Below are 21430 nucleotides of genomic sequence, written 5' to 3' on the forward strand. Positions count from 1 at the left end.
AATACAATTCAAATCAGCAACAAAGGAATTTCACCTAGAGAGCATAAGTCAACAGAGCAGCAGAAACTATGAGACCAAGTTTGAAGATATAGATAGGATTCTTGTAATTCATAGATCATAGTTTAGTCTAGCTTCTTTTATTTTGTGTCGGTGTAATAAGGAGTTCAGCAAGTAGTAGCAGCAGCAGCAATAGTGAAATCACAAGCTTCCTGGTAGTCCCAGCTACCAAAACTTTCCGAACTACACTGACCTGATTCCTCTATAGCCAAGGATATGTAGGCAACCTCGGAAGCAGGGTGCGGTCAAATCTTTCATAAATGTTTCCCACGGAATATTCAAACGGGCAAAAATCGCTCGTATCTGCTCACTTTATCTTTGCACGAAAACTCTTCATGTTTCCGAGCAAAGAGGGGCAGCTGTGAGCACGTGATTTTTGCCCTATATGAATTACTCCTATAAAATTCAAGAAAAATAAATTTTTTTCATTATTTTTGATTTTATAAGATTTTCTGAGAATTTGTGCTAATTGTTTACATTTCTATGCATGTTTATTTCTATTAAAAATCATGAAAATGTCAAAAATACATGCAGGATTTATTTCCACATTTTATGGTTAATTAGTAAATTAGTTGCTTTATTAAAAAATTGAAAATCATTAATCGGTTTATTTTTGCATTTTTAGTCTTTTAGTATTAAATTAGTGATTTCTTCTTTTAATTTAGGAATAATTAACTTTCATAAATATCTTAGTAGATAATTAGCTTAATTTTACAGCTTAGTTTAATTTAAGAGACTAATTTAGGTTTTTTTAATTAATTGAAAAGAAAAGAAAACAACTATAAAAAAGAAACAAAAGAGAAGGAAAATTGAAAATGTGATTTAAAACTTTGAATTGGGCCAATTCAATGAAAAACCCAAACAAGTTCTGATCCAATCCGCCCAGGCCCAACCCCCAAACCCGGTCCAGCCCCGTCCTAACCAAAACGACCCCGTTTTTGACCCCATCCCATCTCAACCGTAGGATCACATTGATGTGATCAGTACATGTAATCAGTACTTTGAGTAAGGAACTGGGTACGGACCAGATGTGATCAGTACATGTAAGGAATCTGATTCTCAGGGGGAATAATTCTGGGTTTGTCATTCTTCAAAAATGGGAAAATTGATAAGTTATGGTACTTTGAGTTTTGATGATTTGCCAAACAATGTTGAGGAACCAGTTGTGATCAGCTCCTTAGGTTTGGCTCTTATGGGGAATATGGCTGATTCGTAGGGGGAACAATATGGAGATCTGGTTCTTAGGGGGAAATATCAATTCTAAGTTTGTCATCATCAAAAAGGAGGAAATTGATAGGTTACAAGTACCTTGGGCATAAGTACTTTACTTTATGTTTTGATGATCTAACAAACTTACTATTCAGAACCAGATAAGGAACATGTTACACATTTACAAGACCTTGAGATCACAAAGTTCCAGGTTGGGATCCAGCGTGTGATATAACTCAACTCTTCAGAGTGGAAGGAACAGCTGAGGGAACAGGTCCCTACCAGTTCTCGAGGAGACTGTATGAAGTCAACTCTCCAGCAGGAAAGTTGCTGCCTGCACACACTACTGTACAGGAACAATGCAGCAGTCAACTTTCTATGAAAGGCTTTTTCCTACCTTGCTTAAATCATTGTAAGTGATGTCACACACTTATATGTTGATACCCAATTTTTCCTATATATTTTAAATATACATAGATACCTTTAAAATAGAATATACATGCATATATAAGCATGCACAAGGTTTTTATAATTTTTCCCATAATTTTAAAGATTTAAATTGATTTATTTCCTTCCCTTTTATTCATAAAATTCCCAATAATTATTCCCCAAATTATTGTTATGGTGATTTAGTCATTAATTTCTATATTTATGCCAAAATATGGTTAATATATTTTTATGCATTTTTATAATTGTATTTTAATATTTTTCAAGCTAAATTGCATATAATTGCAATATTAGCCCATTTAAGGTATAACTATATTTTATATGCATAAAATTGGTCTCCTATATTTTTAAAAATGTTTAATATCTATTTTAAATCATTTTGGTACATAAAATTATTTTCCAGAAATTATTTGTTATTTAAATTATATAAGGGGAAAGTGGCTATTTAAAATATAGCCAGATTGGCTTTCAATTGTAGCCCAAATCAAACCCCAACCCCAGCCCAATTTCAAATTAAAACACCCGACCCATGTCCTAAATCTGCCTACCCGACCCAAGACCCGCTAAATCCTGGTCGTTGATCTAAAAGATCAGCGGCCCTTATAATTCCTTTCCTTTTTTAATTCCAACTACACCCTAACCCTACCTCATTTCCAAATACCGCCGCCTCTGTATCCTCTCTTCTCTCAACCACCCAACCTAACCCTAGCTCCCTTCAACTGCCGCCTCCCTTCTCCGCTCTTCTCCGGTGATCACCCTTCAACCCCTAAGCCTCCAATGGCTCCCTTTATTGCATTGCTCATCTCCTCTGAGGTCTTCAAGGGCCCTGGGCCACACTGACTTGCATCTAGGGTTTGCCATCTGGTCTATTCTTGGCTACTTCAATATGATTCTAAGTGAAATCCTGCTATACTTGTTATGATCCTTGAAATTTTGACAGGTTCTTTCATCTATACTTGGGTTTCTTCTGAAACCCTAATTTTTCTTACATCTCTTTGATCTATACGATTTTTTAAACAATCTGAGTATGTTTTTTTGGTGTTTTACACTGCTCTTGAATCTCTTTTACAAAAATCATCGATTTCAAATATTTTTACCTTCTTCTCAAACTAGGGTTTTCGGAACTTCTTCTACACTTTGTTTAAACCGATTCTTTATGTTTAAACTTCTATCCCTTGCATATTTTGACTGATTCTATGATTTTACTCCTTTTTCAACTCGCTTATTTTGAAAACCCTAATTTTTTAGTTCCAATCTTGGATTTTCGAGTTTTGTTTGATAACACATTCAGTTAATCTGTATGTTTCTATGATTCTGTGATTTTTTCCCTATGTTTGCTTGTTAGGGTTCCTAATTGTGGTTATCCCTGCCTATTGTGTGATTTTGCCCTATTTTGTTCACCAATGTTTCTGATTTGTCACTTCTCCTACCTATATCATGTTTAGCTTACTAATTCAGACTATGCTCTACATGAATCCCTAATTTTATATATGACTCTTGTCCTACTCGACCTCTTAGGGTTCTGGTTTTGCTTACTACGTGTTTGTTCTTATAAAGTGGTGCTAAATCAGTACTAACTTCTATTTTTGAATCCCTGAATCTTTGTGATTGATCCTTCACTGATTCCGCATGATATCTCTACTGATCTTTACCTTGTAGAATGTTTTGACCTTATTCTATACTCAATTATGCTATTAATTGATTTCTTAAGTCTTTACTTGATTGAATATGCTGAGCCTAGCCTCTATTACCTATTGTGTACTTGTACTATGCAAAAAATATTTCTTTATTTGTCATGTTCAGACTTATACGATTTTCTTCCTTATTTGTCATATGTCTATTACCGTTTGAAGTTAACTCCTCAATTAAAGTGGGGTACTTACCTTGATTTCTTGATTGACCGATTTTGAGTTCTATAATTACTGATGGACTTTGATTTTTACCTTATTTTGTTATTTTCTTTCAAACTATATATACACACTCTCTTATCAACAAAAACACATGATCACTCTTGGTTCAAAACTCTCTCTCACACTTAAAATTTTCTGCTCCCTTTTGTGCTACTCGCTACCACTTTAATTTAGCAGGCTGCAAGCCAAGGCTAACCATTGTGTTTTCCTGCTCTTTTAATTTGTTTACTGACCTCTTTACTGGTATGTTCTAGTTTCAATTCAAAGTTCCAACAACAATATGATTCTTTTATTGTTTTAGTTCATCATGTTTCTAGTTTGCTTCTATTTATGATTTTATTGTGAAACTTGTAGTTGATGTTTATATTATTATGTACTCCCCTTCCTTAAGACTAGTATATTACCTCTCTATGTTGTTTCTGAACATGTCTGCACCAATTATCTGTATATATTTACCACCATATGCTCCATGTATCCCCAAATCCCCATCACCCATGTATGTGAATTTGTTCTTTATGTCTGATTCTGTGACTATGTTTGGTCAGCTGTTTCTGAACATGTTTATACCAATTCCTAGACCTTTGCTTGATTATGTGTTCACAATCAAGTGATCTATGTATCCCCAAATCCATTGACCCCTGTTTTAACTACTGAACTTGTTTGGTGATGTGACTCCTAGCTGTGTATGAATCTATCTTAAAGGTGTTGTGTTTGGACTTTTGTTCACTACTCCACTCTCTTTCAAACTGCCCCTGTTGTGTTACTGAATCATTTTCAAACAAACTTCCTTTTTAATACAGTTTTTCCACTAAAACTTTTCAACTGGTGTCAAGCACTTTCACTCTACTCTTAGGTCAATATGTTCTGCCCCCTCCAGTATGTGCACTGCCTTGGGATCCTCTTGAGAACCCTCTGAACTCTGGCATACTAAGGTTGGCCCTTCCACACTGCACTTATTCAATTTTGGTTACCAAGTCTAGGTGTAAGCACTGCCCGGGATCCTTGAGATCCTTAGGGAACTTTGATGCACCTAGACTATGATTTTGTTTATGGTATTGAGACATTTGAGGCTATTGGAGGCTTTTGGAAATCTGGGCCTAATTGAAGGCTCCCTATAGAATAGCTTCTTATTTTCTTATTTACTTATGTAATTCATTCATATGGTCTGTAATAACTTGTAAACAAATATTGGGGTAACTAGTGAAAGGGATGGGTAGATACATGTTTATGGGGTAATACGGGTAGAAATCATGCTCATAGGACTTTGTATTTAAATCTGATTGCTTTACCAAGTAGAAATCATGCTCATAGGACTTTACGTTTAAATCTGATTGCTTTACCAAATGGAAATCATGTCTACAAGTCTTAAAATCGGCTTAATAAATAGATGACATGCCTATAGGATGTAATTTAACCTAGCTTCTGTTATAACAAGTGTTTGTGCATGCAAGTCTTTAAAAATCAGTAGTAAACTTAGATATCATGCCTATATGGAACAATATTAAATCCTGCCTATGGATCCCACATAAGTTTAGTTTAAATAACTTAATTCGGTTAACGTTTGGTTCACTTCTGAATTAGTTTAATTCAGTAGATTATATTTCTAAAACAATTCTTTTAAAACTGCCTTAATTTATTATTAGACAGCATGCCCATAGGATTTAAAGTTTGTTTTAAAATCTGCCCTGTCTTACTATACAACGCAATAATCAGTATTCCGCGTATAGGCAAGCCTGTAGGGCGTTTTCAAAACTGTGATTCTGAAACTATTTCTATGACTTAATGTTTTCTGATCCTAACAGGCTTTAAGAAACCAATAGGTAACTGCTAAGGTCATTACTCCCGAGTTTATAAAAACAAATTGCTTGTCTTCTGCATATTCACATAGATATCCTGCCTTAGGATGTTGTTTAATAAAGAGCCCTTAACTGTGCTTGAGTCGTGCTGTTTATGTGCCTTGTTTGAGGAGGAAACTTTGAGCCTCTAATTGCTCCCTTTTTTTATGTGCTAAAAGTCCTAACTGTTTTGCCTGTCGCCTTAGAATTTTCACCTTTAAAACCTTAAGGGTCTGTCTAGAACCACCTATAGGTAGAGGTCCTAAATCCCTCCAGGACCATTAAGAAGGGGTGGGTAACAACATGCAATAGAGATCACTGACGAAACACTAGCTTTGCATGACCACTAAGGGGATGTGAAGGGTAGATATGATGACTAAGCGCTAATGTCACGTGTAGCCCCTTATCGAGTAGTATTTACCGGACATTGTGTGGGGTGATCATATAGGCTAACCAACCTAGGACTGCTCCTTTACCAAAATCCCTTTCCTATTTAAAACCTTTGTTTACAACTTTGTTCAAAAATCTTTATTCTATTACTTGAGTTACCCAACGTGCTTTACTTGCAACCTATTTGATTCAACTGTTTATTTATATGGACTAATTTATGAATATAAGTTCGGCTGGACCCATAGTTATGGACCAAGAGGGGTGTCTAACACCTTCCCCTCAAGGTTATTTCGAGGCCTTACCCTAAATCTCTGGTAATGCAAACCAATCCCAAGAGTTAATCGCTTTAGGTTCCCTAACGCACCATAAACATGTTAGGTGGCGACTCTTCAAGTACCCAATTCCAAAAGGAAATGAGTTATCACGCCCCATGGAATGTCGAAACCCAGAACTCTATCTGCGAGGAGGGAAAAAAGGGGCGTGACAGTATAAATATAATCAAGGAGGGTGAAACAACTTACTTCATGAGAGAACCAGATAAAGGACCTGAAGCATGCCTGGTATAATCATTCAAGTTAATTGACTCAAGAGAATCTGGGCAGTGTTCCTTTAGATTCACAAAAACCAGATTAGGGACCTGATCCCTTGGTGTTCCCCTGACAGAAGTATAAGTCAACTATACAGCTGGAAAGCAACTGCAGAAAGTGACTACCTGCAACTGTACACGTAATAGTGCAGCAGACAGTACAACAGTCACTTCCCATTGGGAAAAGGCATGTACTAACCAAGAATTGACATCACCATTGTGAATTGAAATCACCATGGTGATATCTTTTGTAGTATAAACCTGGTGCAAGGCACAAGACATTTTATTCAACACTTGCAAAATCAAAAGAAGATATTCTCTTAAGTGCTTGCCACAACCTCTCCCAAGAACAAAGCTGCTAAAACCTCAAGGACCGGATCCAAGATTGAAGATATCTTAAGTCCTTAGGTTTGCTGAGTCTTTGTTATTTGTTCTTCATTTGTAATTCTTATCTTGCTTTCTTAGAAGCTGAGTTTTAGAAAACCCAAAATCACAAACCCACCAAGTTTGTGTTGTGACTAGAGTTAGTCATAAGTTAAAGTCTTTGTAACTAGAGAGTGACAAAGTGGCTTGTGGTAAGAGTATCACAAGTTAGTTAAGTTAAAGTCTTTGTAACTAGAGAGTGACAAAGTGACTTGTGGTGAGAGTACCACAAGTTAGTTGAGTTGAAATCTTTGTAATGGAGTCATTACAAAGTGACTTGTAATAGGTGTTTACAAGTAAGTGAAATTGAAAGCCTACAGGTGTAGGTCGTAATTTTTGTCCCCTTGAATTGAGATTTTTCCACGTAAAAATTCTCTGTATTCTTTATTTACTGCCGAGCTACTGTAGGAACAATTAGAGAACCTGATTCCCTATACTGGTTGGTTTTAAAGTCTTTTGTTTATAGTGGGAACTTATAGAGAATCTGGTTCTCTATACAGTCTGGTGGACACTTAGTTTCTATCATTACATCTCCTGGAAAGAACCGATGCACAAAGAAAAATCGAAAGGGATTATTACCTACCTAAAATTAACTAGAAATAAATTGGACGTTAATCCTTCAAGAAAGCTGTCCACAAATTCATCGTCGGGAAAATTCAAAATATTCTGCTTTTTTTTTCATTTTCCTTTTAACTTTTTTAAAATCACTACACTAAGAAAGAGTACTACAACTAAGCTAGGATAGCACAACAATTTATCCAGACAATATCTTCGCTCCACACTTAAAATTGTGCAATATCCTCAATGCACGTAATAAATAACAAGAAGGTAAAAGAAACTCCCTGGTAGAACAAAGGCCGAAGCATTAGCAACTCACAAGATACTCAGACTTTTCCCATATATGAACCTTTGTGTGGGCACCCCACACTTAGTTCTAGCCACCTTCTAGCTTTTACACACATTACTGATTTTGATTCCATGCTCCTACTCCTACAAAATGAAACCAACACTACAAAACTAACACAATAAAAAAATACACTTTACTTTTGAAAAGTGTTTTGATTTTTCAACATTGTGTTTGGCAGTAAAACACTAACAAAATAAAAAACTAACGCAACCAAACATAATATTGAAAAGTATTTAGAATGAGGTCCAATATGCTCCAACTCTAAAAACGCTTTACTTTTGACATCCTCATCTGTACACACATTAGAGTCTTCAAGTACATTGTTATCTACTCCCTCATATGACTCTAATGTACTTTTCTCAAAGTTGGCATCATCAATAAAAATATGGTCGAATGAGTGAATCTCCATTTTTAGCTTCCTTCTATAAAGAGTTGCATCTCCTTTATAACTTTCTCACAGAGACCTCTATATTGCTCTAATAATTTCCTATGCATATCAAGAATGCGAATATCATGTTCTACATCATCCAAATTGTTACTCCTGTCAAACTCAATTCGTTACTCCTGTCAAACTCACAAGAATTATTAGAATCATCATAAGAAAGGATTTGAGTAGGATAACAAAACTTAGGACGATTATTCCAATGACCCTCGCACACATCACAAGATTGAGATGGTGTACACAACTCTCCCTTGTGAATATATTAACAATATTGCCAGAAGAGAGATCATTTGCAATACAGACATGGAACAACAAAACATGAATACTATCAGACAATAACTTTTTATTCAAAGATGCCATATCAGGTAGAGTAAAATAATAATAATAAAAGAATAGAACTTGAATAAACAAAAAGAAAAGTCTAATCTAGATAAACAATTAATTTCTAAATCCCCGACAATAACGCCAAAAATTTGTTGCTCTGAAACGCACACGCAAATACGCGATTGACAAGTAATAAAGTGATAAGTAAGGTATCATTCCCACGAGGACATATGATTAGCTATCAACTAAATTAAATTCAAAAAATTAATCTATTTAAATAATTTTCTAAAGATAATTAACTACGACTAATCTAGTGTAGAAAGCTAAGAAATTAAAGGAAATAAGTCAGCAATCATAGAGACGAATTCAGTGGAAGAAAATATTCTAGAACTATAGGTTAGCTAACAATCCTGTTGAGTCTTTCACTTAAATTGTCTAATTAAATTATCTAGTTTATTGGTTGACAGAGTTAATATTACTCATAGTATTCTCCAGAAGTACTACTAGCCTATTCAAGGTAACCTAACTCCTATATTCTTATGGAATTAGGATTAACAAGAACACATTAATAATTCTTGTATAGCAACCAAGAAAAGAAATTAGGTATATCCTTGTCCTAACTGCAGATCCGTTTCCCATAATTTAAGTTCAAGATCTTGCTCTACTCATACCTATATGCAATCTAGAATTCCCTCTCCCGAGTTCAATCCTAGATTCATAGATAGTATTCCATTAGTAATCAAATAATTAAGCACAAGATTGAATAAATAAACTAATATGATAAAATAATAAGAACAATTCAAGCTTCAAACTATAACGTTTATGTAGCACCCACAACTCTAGAACTAATAAACTATGAAATTAAAGGAAGAGAAGAGAAGAAAAACTAGTTAGAAGTCTCCTACAAGCGTGATTTGCATTCTCCCCTCTAAAGTGGTGTGTTCTCCTTCAAAGTATGCTAGATCCCCTCTAAATTTGGTTAAGAATCCCTTTTTATACGAGTTGGGACGTGTAGGGCCCAAAAAGATCTTCTCTAAGTCGAAATAGGACAATTCTCGGGATTGGGCACCCTGGACAACACATCGCACAAGCTTGGATGCTGAAAATTTTAATCTTCTGTTTCTAGTGCCACAGGTAGCGCGTCTGGATGCTAGAATTCGGCACTTGTCCATTTTTCTTCTTTTTCGGCTCCAACTCATGCGTATTCAATCCATTTCACTTCCAATTAATTCCTACACATATAAATACCAAAATTTAGCTCAACTCATTGCAATTACACATTAGAACAACCAAGAATATAGCAAAATGTGAGGCATATACAAAAGTACATACTTTTGGCCGAACATTAGTATACGTACTAAATTATGATGAAATTTATGCATTATTTTATATGAGATTTAATGTGAAATAAATTAAATTTTTATGTAAAGTAAACTGCCACGACACGAAATTCTCACCCTCAGGACCGTGATGGCACCTAACATTTCACTTGTTAGGCAAACTAATGTTAGATGTAGTTATTAACCAATTTTAATAATTCAAACCAAATGAAAACCAATAAGCTAAATAAACTTAAATAAAGTAGATAAATTTGATATACGGCAATAACCAAATACAAATTCCAGAACTTGTGTCACGAATACACGAGCGTCTAGAGTACTACAAATAATAGTCTGAATATAAGCATAACTATCTGAATTGAAATAAACAACTAGAGTAATGTAGAAGGGGAAATGCAGTGCAGTTGTACCTCAAGTCTCCATCAAGTACCAGATCCGAGCAATCTACTTACCGCCGCTAGGACAGATTCCAAAATCTGTACAAAAAGTGCAGAATGTAATATGAGTACAACCGACCCCATGTACTCTGTAAGTGTCGAGTCTAATCTTGACGAAGTAGTGACGAGTCTAAGACGGGTCACTTACAATAACATGTACGCAGTATACTAATAATATTAGAAAAAAGGAAAGAGGAAGTAAGGCAGTTAACTTATGAAAAAGAATTCAATTCTTGTAATTAGAGGACCTAGAAAAACCGATCTCATAATTTCATGTAACAACACAGGAAATCAACACAATAATAATAATGAATACAACACACACAATCCGTTGCGACGTGCAACCCGATCCTACCGTAACACATATACTCTCGTATTTCACTATATCAATATCAAGAATCACATATAAAATCCGTTGCGGCGCGCAACCCGATCCCACCATATAATCAAAATCAATATCATAATCCTCCCTTGTTTCACCATGTCATAATTTATCAATATCAAGTATTATGTACACAACCCTTTGCAGCATGCAACCCGATCCCACCACAAATAAATTCAACAAATGTAATCAATCCAACAACTCAATTCACAAGAATCTCTACGATTAAAGGATATGAAAGCAAATCAATAAAGGAACCACGTAGCAATTAATTATGGCAAGTAGCAATTACACATCACACATGTAATTCACATAACATATAGTTCAAGAGTTCCTAATCCCTCGCTTCACAACCAAATCACAGCTCAACCGGGGCATTTCCTCTAAAATCCGCTTCCAAACCAATCGAATCTAACCAAAATCGATTTAATATTATCAAACAATCCTAGGGAAATCAATTACAATAGATAAATAAAAGATCTTTATACTTTTCCCCAAAAGTCAATAAAAGTCAACCCTGGGCCCGCTTGGTCAAAACCTGAGATTCGGACTAAACCCAATTACCCATTCATCCCCGAGCCCGATTGTGTGATTAGTTTCGAAATTCGACCTCAATTTGAGGTCTAAATCTCAATTTTACAAAAAACAAATCCAATTCTATCCAAATCCCTAATTTTCTACCATGAAAGAGTGTAGATTAAGGTTAAAAATCAGCGGGTGTTGATGAAAATGGAAGAAAACGAGTTAAAATATATTAACCTATGACGTGAGAATAAAATTCTTCTTCAAAATCACCTCTAGGCCGAGATCTAATGTGAGGATGGTGAAAAATAAGGAAATTCCCGTCTTTGGGATATTTTAAATCACTAGCGTCAGGTCTTCATCGCGTTCGCGAAGCACAACAACCCTATTGGCCTTTGCGTTCGCGAGATGCGCTACGCGCTCGCGATGGCTCTGCCCCCTGGCCTTCACATTCACAACCCTCTGATGGCGTTCGCGTAGAACACACAACTGATCCCCCCCTTCCAGGCCCATACCCATTGCGTTTGTGCAGCTTTGGTCGCGTTCGCGAAGGGTGATCCCATCATTGCTCCACGTTCGTGACCTCAGGCTCGCGTTCGCATAGAGGAAATTCCACCCCAGCCCAGATTACTCTTCGCGATTGCGAAGAAGGATGTACCAGATATCAGAAAACTCAGAACTGGCAATTGCCTAAGTCCAAAAATCCAGATCATGTATTTACATCGGTCAATACTCTACCTCAAGGAGCTAAGAGACCATACAGGTTGGATTTGATGCAAATGGCCACTTAAGACATAAGCATAGGAAAAACTATTTTTTATGATAGGATGTCCTCTTTTTGTTAAGTTACCTATTGTTAATTGGTAGCATGTTTTGTAAGTTTTTGCAACCTTTTTATAGAGAGGGTTCACATAAGGAGGTAAACTGGGATAACTGATCTATCTCTCTGTTGTAACTAATTTTTTGGATGAATGAAAGGAATGCGCCACGTATGGCGAAACTTCATTTTAAAAAAATTGCCTAAGTCCAAAAACCACTGCGTAGGCCATTTGAAACTCATTCGAGCCCTTCGGGCTCCAAACCAAACATGCATACAACTGTAATAACATTATACGTCATTTCTCGCGCGACCAAAACACCAAAATAACACCTAGAACTACGAATCGGACATCAAAATGAACGATATTTTTAAAGAAACTCAAGAACATGCAAATTTATAATCGGACTTCCGAATCACGTCAAATCAACTCTGTTTTGCAATAAATTTTGCAGACAGGTCATAAATAGTGAAATGAACTTATACCAAGTTTCGGAACCAAAATCCGAACCCGATAGCAAAAAAGTCAACCTACGGTCAAACTTAGGAATTCTTTAAACCTTCAAATTACTAGTTTTCAACAAATCATGTTAAATCAAGATAGGGACTTCCGAATTCGATTTCGGGCATACGCCCAACTCCCAAATCACGATACGGACCCACCGGGACCGTCAAAATACTGATCCGGGTCTGTTTACACAAAAGGTTGACCATTCTCAAATCATTTTTAAGGCTAAGTTTCATATTTTGTTTTTCAATTTTTCACCTAAAAATCTTCTGGAAAAAGACACGGACTGCACACATAAATTGAAGAAGGTTAAACGAAGCTATTCGAAGTCTCGGACACAGAAATGAAGGCTAACACTCAAAATGACTTATCGGGTCATCACATAAACAGATTATTAAATTATAAGAACATATATTATAGTTCGTGGGGGGTGGGGGGTCTTGGAACAATGCTAAAATCGTTTCTATGTGAATTATTGATTCTAAATTCAAGTCATAAAATCAGCCACTGAGGTTAATGTCAGGTTAGATTACATGCATCGTTCCTCTTAAGATGTCGCCCCGAATAATGCGGAATACTTTGTGTATCGAGTTATGTTTAGATACTACACTTTTAACCAAAAGATCAAGAAACGAAAGAGCTAGCCGGGTGGCAGGGGGTCCTCTTATGTTCTTTTCTCTCTCTACTCAACTTCTCAGATGGTTGATGTGGCATGAGAATTTCCATTTTGTAACAATATTTATCTTGACTCTTTTACAACACAACGAAATTATTGTTAAACTAAGGGCCTGTTTGGAAATGATTGTATAATTACTAGGATAGTAATTACATGGTCTAGTAATAACCAAGACTTGTTTATTTGTCACAAAGTAATAACAATGTAATTTTTAATGTCATATTTGATTGTACAAATGTAATTACATAATTAGATATTTAAATAATATTTTTGTATAAATATATTAAATAATTATAAGTAAATAATAATTGGTACTTTTAAATAAATTATATTTTAACTCAAATTAATTGATAAAGATTTCAAGAACAAATTTAAATCTCTTATCAACTTATGTGAATATAACATGAAATACATAACTATTGCATTGTTTAAATTTTAAAATATAATGATATGAGTTTATAAAAAAAATTAATAATAAATATTTATACTAATTAATGGAAGTCAATGCTAGTAAAATGCGAAAAGAGAACCAGAATTTGTATGCAAACAGAATAATTACTATAGGTGAATTATAGTACTGGTGAGAAAATAAGAACCCGTATTTGCAGAGTGCTAAATAACGAAAATAAGAAAAAATTAAGAAGGAAGAAGGAACGAATAATACATACCCGAAATGGAAGTGATCAACTTTGGAAAGAAAAGTGAGAAGACGGAAGAAATGGGAGAGTTTTGAAAGGAAAAAAAAGAATTGGAAAATCAGTTTGTAATTGGAGAGTGTAGTTACCTCCGATTCTTAGCTCTCCCTAGAAGTAGAGTTTGTTATTGCTCCTTTTCAATTACACCTAATTTTATGATGATTAAGTAATTACTTGACAGACAAACAAGCTAAACTGTGTAATTACACTCAATTATACCCAAATTCAATTACAAGGTGATTTTCCAAATATACTCTATATATTTTCAGTTCTTAATTACATCTACTGTAGATGAACCATGTTTTTCTATTATTTCGTCTTTTCCATTAAGCTCCAATCTACGTACAGTTTTCACGTAGTATAATATATGTTTCGTATCAAAATATCAAGTTTAGTTGAATCCGCAACTCAATAGCTACCGCGGCCACTGGTAATAGGCTATAGACATATTAATTCGCCGTCTGCAATATAAACTACGTACGGACATATATGTGTACTAATACGTCGCCGTCATTTTTACACAGCTGTGTGAGCGCGGTAATATAGTGTACTCAGTACTCACTAATTCATAATCTTGATTTCGCCTCTGACTAAAAAAATATTTTCCAACTGGTATTACATATAATTGACATTAGAGAAGTCATGAGTTTTGTGAAAAAGGTCTTCCAAGACTGTGATTAAAACCTACGAATTTTTTTCCAGAATAAATCACGTTGAATGGTACCTCCATTTTCTCTTGACAATTAATTATTTCTTGCAAGTTTCAATTACATATGTAATTATCTTGTTCATGCTTTCTACCAACTTAGGAGCACATCAAATTTCATGAACCAAAAAAGCAAGTACCACACTTGTATGGGTCAAAATCTGACCACACTTGGATTAGTGCTAAAAGGAATGGTAAGAAGTCGACTAAGCCATGATCATACCCACAAGGTATAATAACAACAAGTACCTCGGCCATTGCCGAGATCGAGCCGTCAAAAAGTTTGTATGGCAAAGTAAAAGTCGTGATACTTGAGGGCGGCGAGATGAAGTACAATCAGGGGATGAAGACATTCTGGCTAAGGACCGTTGGACAAAAGAGAATACTGATAATATGTATAGGAGGTAAGAAGACAAGAAAAGGGGGCTTCCTTTCCTAGAGAAGGAAGAGGTAGTGAAAACCAAGAAACAATTTAGATAGTAGATATAAATCTCTAATCGTGATCATTGAATCAATGAAGATAGATCTTGTTACTGTCAACAACATTCCATCTTTTCCGTCTTTATCACCACATTCTGGGATAATATGTAAAGAATGTAAGCCTATCATCTATATATGATGTTTTATATGATCCTAGAAAACGTATAAGCTTGATTATATCTTATTATCTTATTTTATGTGCTTAGATCTAGAGATAATTATCCTTTGCTAAAATTTATCCTCTGTATTCTTCATTAATTGGTTTAGCAAAAAGTTTAATACTTTTTGATCAAACAACACTACTTCTCTACGAATCTTTTTATCAGCAAATACTGAATGATACAAAAACATAAATACAAAACAGCCACTTAAAAACAAAAACAAAGAGAATGAAAGACAGTTCTTTTTCTTCTTTAATTTTAATATCTTGGATTCTTGTTAGGGTTGCTTTTGGGGTTTTGTGGGTTGGGGAAATTTCGTGGAAATTACATTACAACAGATTTGCAGTCCCTACAAATTACTTGACATAGACGATCACATGTCATTTTATGCATGAAGTTGTCTGGATTTGAAGCTTTATAACGGCCATATTTTTTCATACCTATCTTAGAACTAGAAATTACATATGAGCCAATTTATTACTCCTTCTGTGACGGTTTTTGACTGGACACCCGAAATTCAAAAATGAAAAAAAATATTTTTAAAACTTATGGTCCTAAACAAGTTATAATAATTTTTGTAGCTATAAATAATCACATTAAGAGTAAAATGAGAAGTTTAAAGTTTAATTATTGCTAAATATAAAAATTATCATTGTTTTTATGACTGACCGAAAACAAAGAAGTATCACATAATTTGAGACAGGAGTAGTTTGTTATGAGGCTGGCCGGAGAAAAAGAAAAACAGAACTAAAGAAATCATCTTTTGTGTTTTTGTTGTCTATCATTAATAAAACATTCCTTCCAAATAGTATAAAATATAGCAGGCCTTCAATTATAATATTAGGGAATAATATGTATATATAGGTATAACTTCTTCATGAAAGTCTTTATAAAGTCATAGTATCTTTATGAAGGTCTCGAAGCTTATCTTCTCTTTTGCCAAATATATATACACATACTATATTATATATTTATAGTGTATGTGCCAAATATATGTACCTTTGATTATTTTTATATATTTAACTAAAATATAATGAAGTCACTCGTGAAATGATTGATTGTGGCGTATAACTGTCTTTACCGGTCGAAGCCAATAAAGGAAATTTCCCAGAACCAAGCTTGAGTAGGGACCATAGGAAATGCAGATATGAAATACGGATTTTCATTTATATGCATTGATAATATAAAAATTATAATAATATCGGTATAATTTAACTTTGATAGCAAGTTAGGTACTAATTAAGTGTTATTATTAAGTTTTCAATTAAAGTTTTGTTTTTATATACCGATAATACAAAAATATTATGCAAGTGGGAAATTATCTAAAAGATAACTGCATGTAACCATCCAAATGCATGAGAATAGTAATTTGAAAAATAAGACGAGTAACCTACAGATTAAAACAAATTCATACTGAAAAAATTATGTGCTTTATCTGCGTATATAAATTAATCGAACCAATTGAAAGGTCTTCTAGGAGGCTATTATAATCTTGCAAAGAGTTCTAATGTTTTAAATCAGAAAAATAATTAACTGTAGATAAGGCAATCATTTTTAGTCAAAAAACCAATTAAATACCATAAAATTCGAAACCATCAATTGGTTGGAGTAAAAAATATATCAATTAAAATTTTGGATTCGGAAGCAGAAGAAGGAATGAAGACAAGTGAAACCACTAAAGATTGTGATCGACTGGTAAGCAATGAAGAAGCTAGAAATTTTTCTAAGGGTATTCAAATTTGAAAGAAGTGAAAAAATTTCCGGACAAAGGGTGTTCAATATATGTTATATACCTCTAAAACGTAATATTTTACCTATATACACAATATAATTTTTCGGCGAAGGGTGCTCAGTTGACCACCTTATGATCATGTGGCTTCGCCACTGCTGATAAGTACTGGTTCATCCTTAAACAAATATCTTGAATTTGAGCCTTGGGGTATAGAGCCTTTGATAGGACTTTACAAAGTAAGACTTTGTGGCACAAATCCGATTCAATTCAGGCTCTAATGCTGATACGAGACACTGGGTGGAAAACCAAAAAGGAGACAAGAGACATACCAAAGAGATCCCGGGCAGATAAAATATTGAAAATATCTGGTGCTCCAAGTTTCTGATTCTGATACGCAACATAAGCTAGGGCTAGCAATCAATGTGTATATATATATGCTCGGAAACAAACAAGATCAATGTACTTTGGAGCTTAAAATGGTTGAAAAAATTGGCCATTTCGATACGATACGATATCTATAGGTCATAGCTTTTGTGTTTGGAAATTTCTTTCCATCTTCTTTATTTTTGACTTGTTTGGAGGGTGTCTTTAGGACGAGTACGCTGGGCATAGGAAAATTAATTAGAAAATAATCAAACCAACAAACAAAAAGATAGGGGAAATAGTTGTATAGATGGTTCTCTATAAAGGTTATTTTACTTAATCATATGATCCATTTTTGTGAAGGAATTAGGCAAATGCCTTGCTGTACACTGAGCTTAATCAGTTCTTAGCTGAATTAGTTAGTGTAGTTAGTTATTAGTTAATTATTTTGTTAGTGGAAGTTAATTAGTTAAACAGCTGGCAGGTAGTTACATTTGTATATATAGGAGCTAGCTAATTCATTTTACTATTCGATTGATTCTATACGGAAAATTCCCCGAATCTCTGCATGTGTTCTCTTCTCTCTGCTTTGCTCTGTTTCAATGTCGATCAGGAATTCAATGTGTTTCTTGAATTTTCACAGAAGATCAATAAAAGCTTTTTAATAGGGTCGTTTTATTCTACTTAAATTGTAACTCGTCATATATAGAAGATCATTTTCTTCGAAACAACACGTAAAATCATTATAGATCAGCCTAGCTTGGGCAAAATAGTAGAGCAAGTATTCTGTAAAAATCCATTATGATACATCAGAGGCAGCTCAGTTATTGATAGAGTAAATAGATCTGTCACTTCTTAAAATCTCTCTTCTGATTCAAAATTGTAGTGTAACATGTATCTTCACTTATTTTTAACACTTTAACTATGACTAATAAGTAGATAAAGCATAAATTCTTTCAAAAATTCATAAACGATAAACTTCATGATATGATTGTTTAAATAGAGAAGTGCTCTATAGCTAATGATGTATTATATTCTCTATAGCTAATGATATATTATATATATTGAACTTTTAAATCGAAGTTATAAATAAGCTAGATGATGTGACATAGATTCAATGGAGTTTATCGAAGTGGTTACGTAATTGATCAACAATATGTTCTTGTTTTCTTTTCTATGTTTATGGTTTCTATTTTTAGAAATGCTGTATATATAGTTAGAGAAACTGTAGCTTTCAAGGTGGATTCTAGTATGAAATTTCAAGGAAGTTTCGCTGGAAAGTACAAAATCCGTACAGCTTTTATTACGGCTCGGGGTGTTCCATTAGGTCAGAAGAGATGAGAAGTTGCAGCTGGGAAAGAAAAGAATAAAAAAAAAATATGTGATTCTCAAATGAGGTCATCTAGGTTTTAATTTGGACCATTCAACTGCGTTATAAATTAGTCTACAACAAATTTTTTTGTAACCGTAGTGTCCGGGCAATTTATGCTCATCTCAACTAATTTTACGGAATATTTTCTACCTTACACCAATATAAATATTAGATAAATTTATTCATCAAAATTAGACACATATAAAAAAAATTACCTAATATTTTTACCTATGCTACAGTTTGAACTGAGACAATTAATCTACAACATTCTTTTGTTGGATTCTTTTAACTTCTCTTTTATTTATTTGGTAAGTAAACTACAGGATGTATCAAATTTGATAGAGGTTTATGCTCGGATTGTAAGGTCATCCCGAGTGAAAATTTTACAACCCAGCATAGGCTTTTGGTTATGGACTTCGAGATGAGGAGGAAGAGGGTTATGCCTGGTACATCCAGGATCAGGTGTGGTGCATTGACTAAGGACAGCCCAGGATTTAGGGGAGAAAGTTGCTAGCTATGGGGGCCTAGAGAAGTAGCGGGGATGCGAGTTATATGTAGACTACGACAGCGATTTGTAATAGAGAGGTAGCGAGAGAGGTGTTAGGGGTCTCGAAGAGTTTTTCTGGTGGCCACAAAGGGGACTGGTGGTGGAATGAAAAGGTTCAAGGGAAAGTGGAAGCTAAGAAAGCGGCGTATTTGAAGCTAGTGGAGAGAATAGACGAGGAGCAGAAGAGAGCTGACAGGGAGGGGTATAAGAAGGTTAGGAAGGAGGCAAAGTTAGCGGTTACGGCGGCTAAGACCGCGGCGTTTGGTCGTTTATATGAGGAAATTGGGGATAAAAGCGGGCATAAGAAGTTGTACAGGCTGACGAAGGTTAGAGAGAGGAAGTCTCGAGATTTGGACCAAGTGAGATGCATAAAAGACAAGGATGTGAGGCTTAGAGTGTAAGTTCAACAGTGTTACCCAGGAAGCGGACGGGGATGTGAGGCTTGATATGCAAGTCATCCCCATGAGAGAGAGTTTCAAGTATCTGGGATCTATAATTCAGAATAATGGGAAGATTTATGAGGATGTCACACATCGTATCGGAGTGGGGTGGATGAAGTGCAGACTCACTTTCGGTCTCTTGTGCAATAAGAATGTGTCGTTGAGACTTAATAGTAAGTTCTACAAGGTATTGGTTAGACCGACTACGTTTTATGGCGCAGAGTGCTGGCAAGTCAAGAACTCCCATGTCCAGCAGATGAAAGTAGCTGAAATGAGTATGTTGAGATGGATGTGTGGGCATACTAGGCTAGCTAGAATTAGGAATGATGTTATTCGGGAAGGTGAGAGTGGCCCCTGTGGAGGAAAAGATGCGAGAGGCGAGGCTGAGAAGGTTCGGGCATGTTAAGAGGAGAAGCCAAGATGCCCCCATCAGGAGGTGTGAGAGGTTGACCTTGGGGGGAGGGGGTAAGAGGAAGGGTAGAAGTAGGCCAAAGAAGTCTTGGGGAGAGATGATTAGGCGGGACATGGCGCATCTTGAGCTAACCGAGGACATGACCCTGGATAGGAGGGTGTAGAGGTTGAGGATTAGGGTAGAAGGTTAGTAGGTAATCGTGTGTTTCACTTTATCTTCACCAGTTCGTTAATGTTAGTGTTAGTGTTAGTGTTAGTATGGTACCCGTTTATCCTGTGTTTGCTATTTTTGCATATCTTGTTCTGTTACTACTTTCCTCTAGTACTTCCTTAGTTTGCTATCAGTGCTCCTTTCATATTCTCTATTGCTATCAGACCTAGGATTTAGTTTCTCTAAATAGATTGTCTTGCTATTACTTGTTATCGGTACTTCTTTCATATTCTTTATTGCTATCTTCAATTTAGTTTTCTAAATATATTGTCTTTCTATGAATTGTTATCGACACTTCTTTCATCTTCTTTAGTCGAAGGTCTATCGGAAACACTCTCTCTGTTCTCTCAGGATAGGGATAAGGTTGCGTACATCCTTCCCTCCCCAAACTCCACTGGTGAGATTTTCGCTGGATTGTTGTTGTAAAATATTTAATCCTACCAGACATGAGACTTAAGATGCCAACTGAGCAAATCAGGTAAATTTAGTGGCTTAAAGGCTAGGATAACTTCAAGGAATTAACTCTTGGTTCACACATAATAGGTATGCATGAATTATAATGCATAAATTGCTTATGCGAGGATTAATAATGACGAAATTGTTATACATGATTACTTACCTTAAAGGAGTATTTTTATTAATATTAAATAATTTAATCTCTGTATTATTAATTTTTTGTTCTTATATTTTATTATATATACATAAAATAAAAATAATATTTTTGCATTTTGCATTACTTAATATGGGTATTAGTTATATCACTAACTAAACATTGAATCATCTATGCACCCATCATTTTTGCTTATGCGGCTTACCAAGCACTATATTATTTTATCCTAGAACTAATTTTCCAATACAATCAAACCGAACGAACCTTTAAAGCTAAATTATTTGATTTAATATAAACATGCACATATAGAAGACCTCATATATACTAAATCTAAAGGACAATGGTGTGTGCTTAGGATACTGAGTTTTTTTCTTTTCCATTTTTGGTTTAGTTTATCAAAGTATTTTTTGACAAATTCTTATAAACTGCAAAATAAAGAGAAATGTGTGGAAAGAGAAGGGAAAGAAACTATATCAAAGAAGATACTAAT

At 34.8% G+C, this 21430-nt stretch overlaps 1 protein-coding gene and 1 long non-coding RNA gene across 3 annotated transcripts; one reads left to right on the forward strand and one right to left on the reverse strand.

Moving 5' to 3' along the window:
* Positions 1-9336: 9336 nt before the first annotated feature.
* LOC104214279 (uncharacterized) lies at positions 9337-17549 on the reverse strand. Of its 2 annotated transcripts, none has more exons than XR_011401008.1 (3): positions 17316-17549; positions 10281-10346; positions 9337-9762 (listed from the first exon to the last, which is right to left on the reverse strand). It is a non-coding gene; the product is annotated as an uncharacterized lncRNA (long non-coding RNA). The 2 variants fall into 2 exon arrangements; XR_707873.2 differs by lacking the exon at positions 17316-17549 and adding an exon at positions 13881-14140.
* Positions 17550-19130: 1581 nt separating this feature from the next.
* On the forward strand, positions 19131-19669 carry LOC104214280 (uncharacterized). The gene is made up of 2 exons (XM_009763932.2): positions 19131-19183; positions 19303-19669. The coding sequence occupies exons 1-2, from the start codon at positions 19131-19133 to the stop codon at positions 19667-19669; spliced, it is 420 nt and encodes a 139-aa protein (XP_009762234.2).
* The last annotated feature ends 1761 nt before the right edge of the window (positions 19670-21430 follow it).

The sequence above is a fragment of the Nicotiana sylvestris genome, chromosome 7 (genome assembly GCF_000393655.2).
Source record: "Nicotiana sylvestris chromosome 7, ASM39365v2, whole genome shotgun sequence".
NCBI lineage: Eukaryota > Viridiplantae > Streptophyta > Magnoliopsida > Solanales > Solanaceae > Nicotiana > Nicotiana sylvestris.

What these genes read in the sequence shown, in the direction of transcription:
- LOC104214280 (XM_009763932.2), top strand. Translation starts at nt 19,131, where the DNA reads ATGGACTTCGAGATGAGGAGGAAGAGGGTTATGCCTGGTACATCCAGG. An exon ending in CCTGGTACATCCAGGATCAG is followed by an intron (nt 19,184 to 19,302) that starts GTGTGGTGCATT and finishes GATTTGTAATAG; the next exon opens with AGAGGTAGCGAGAGAGGTGT.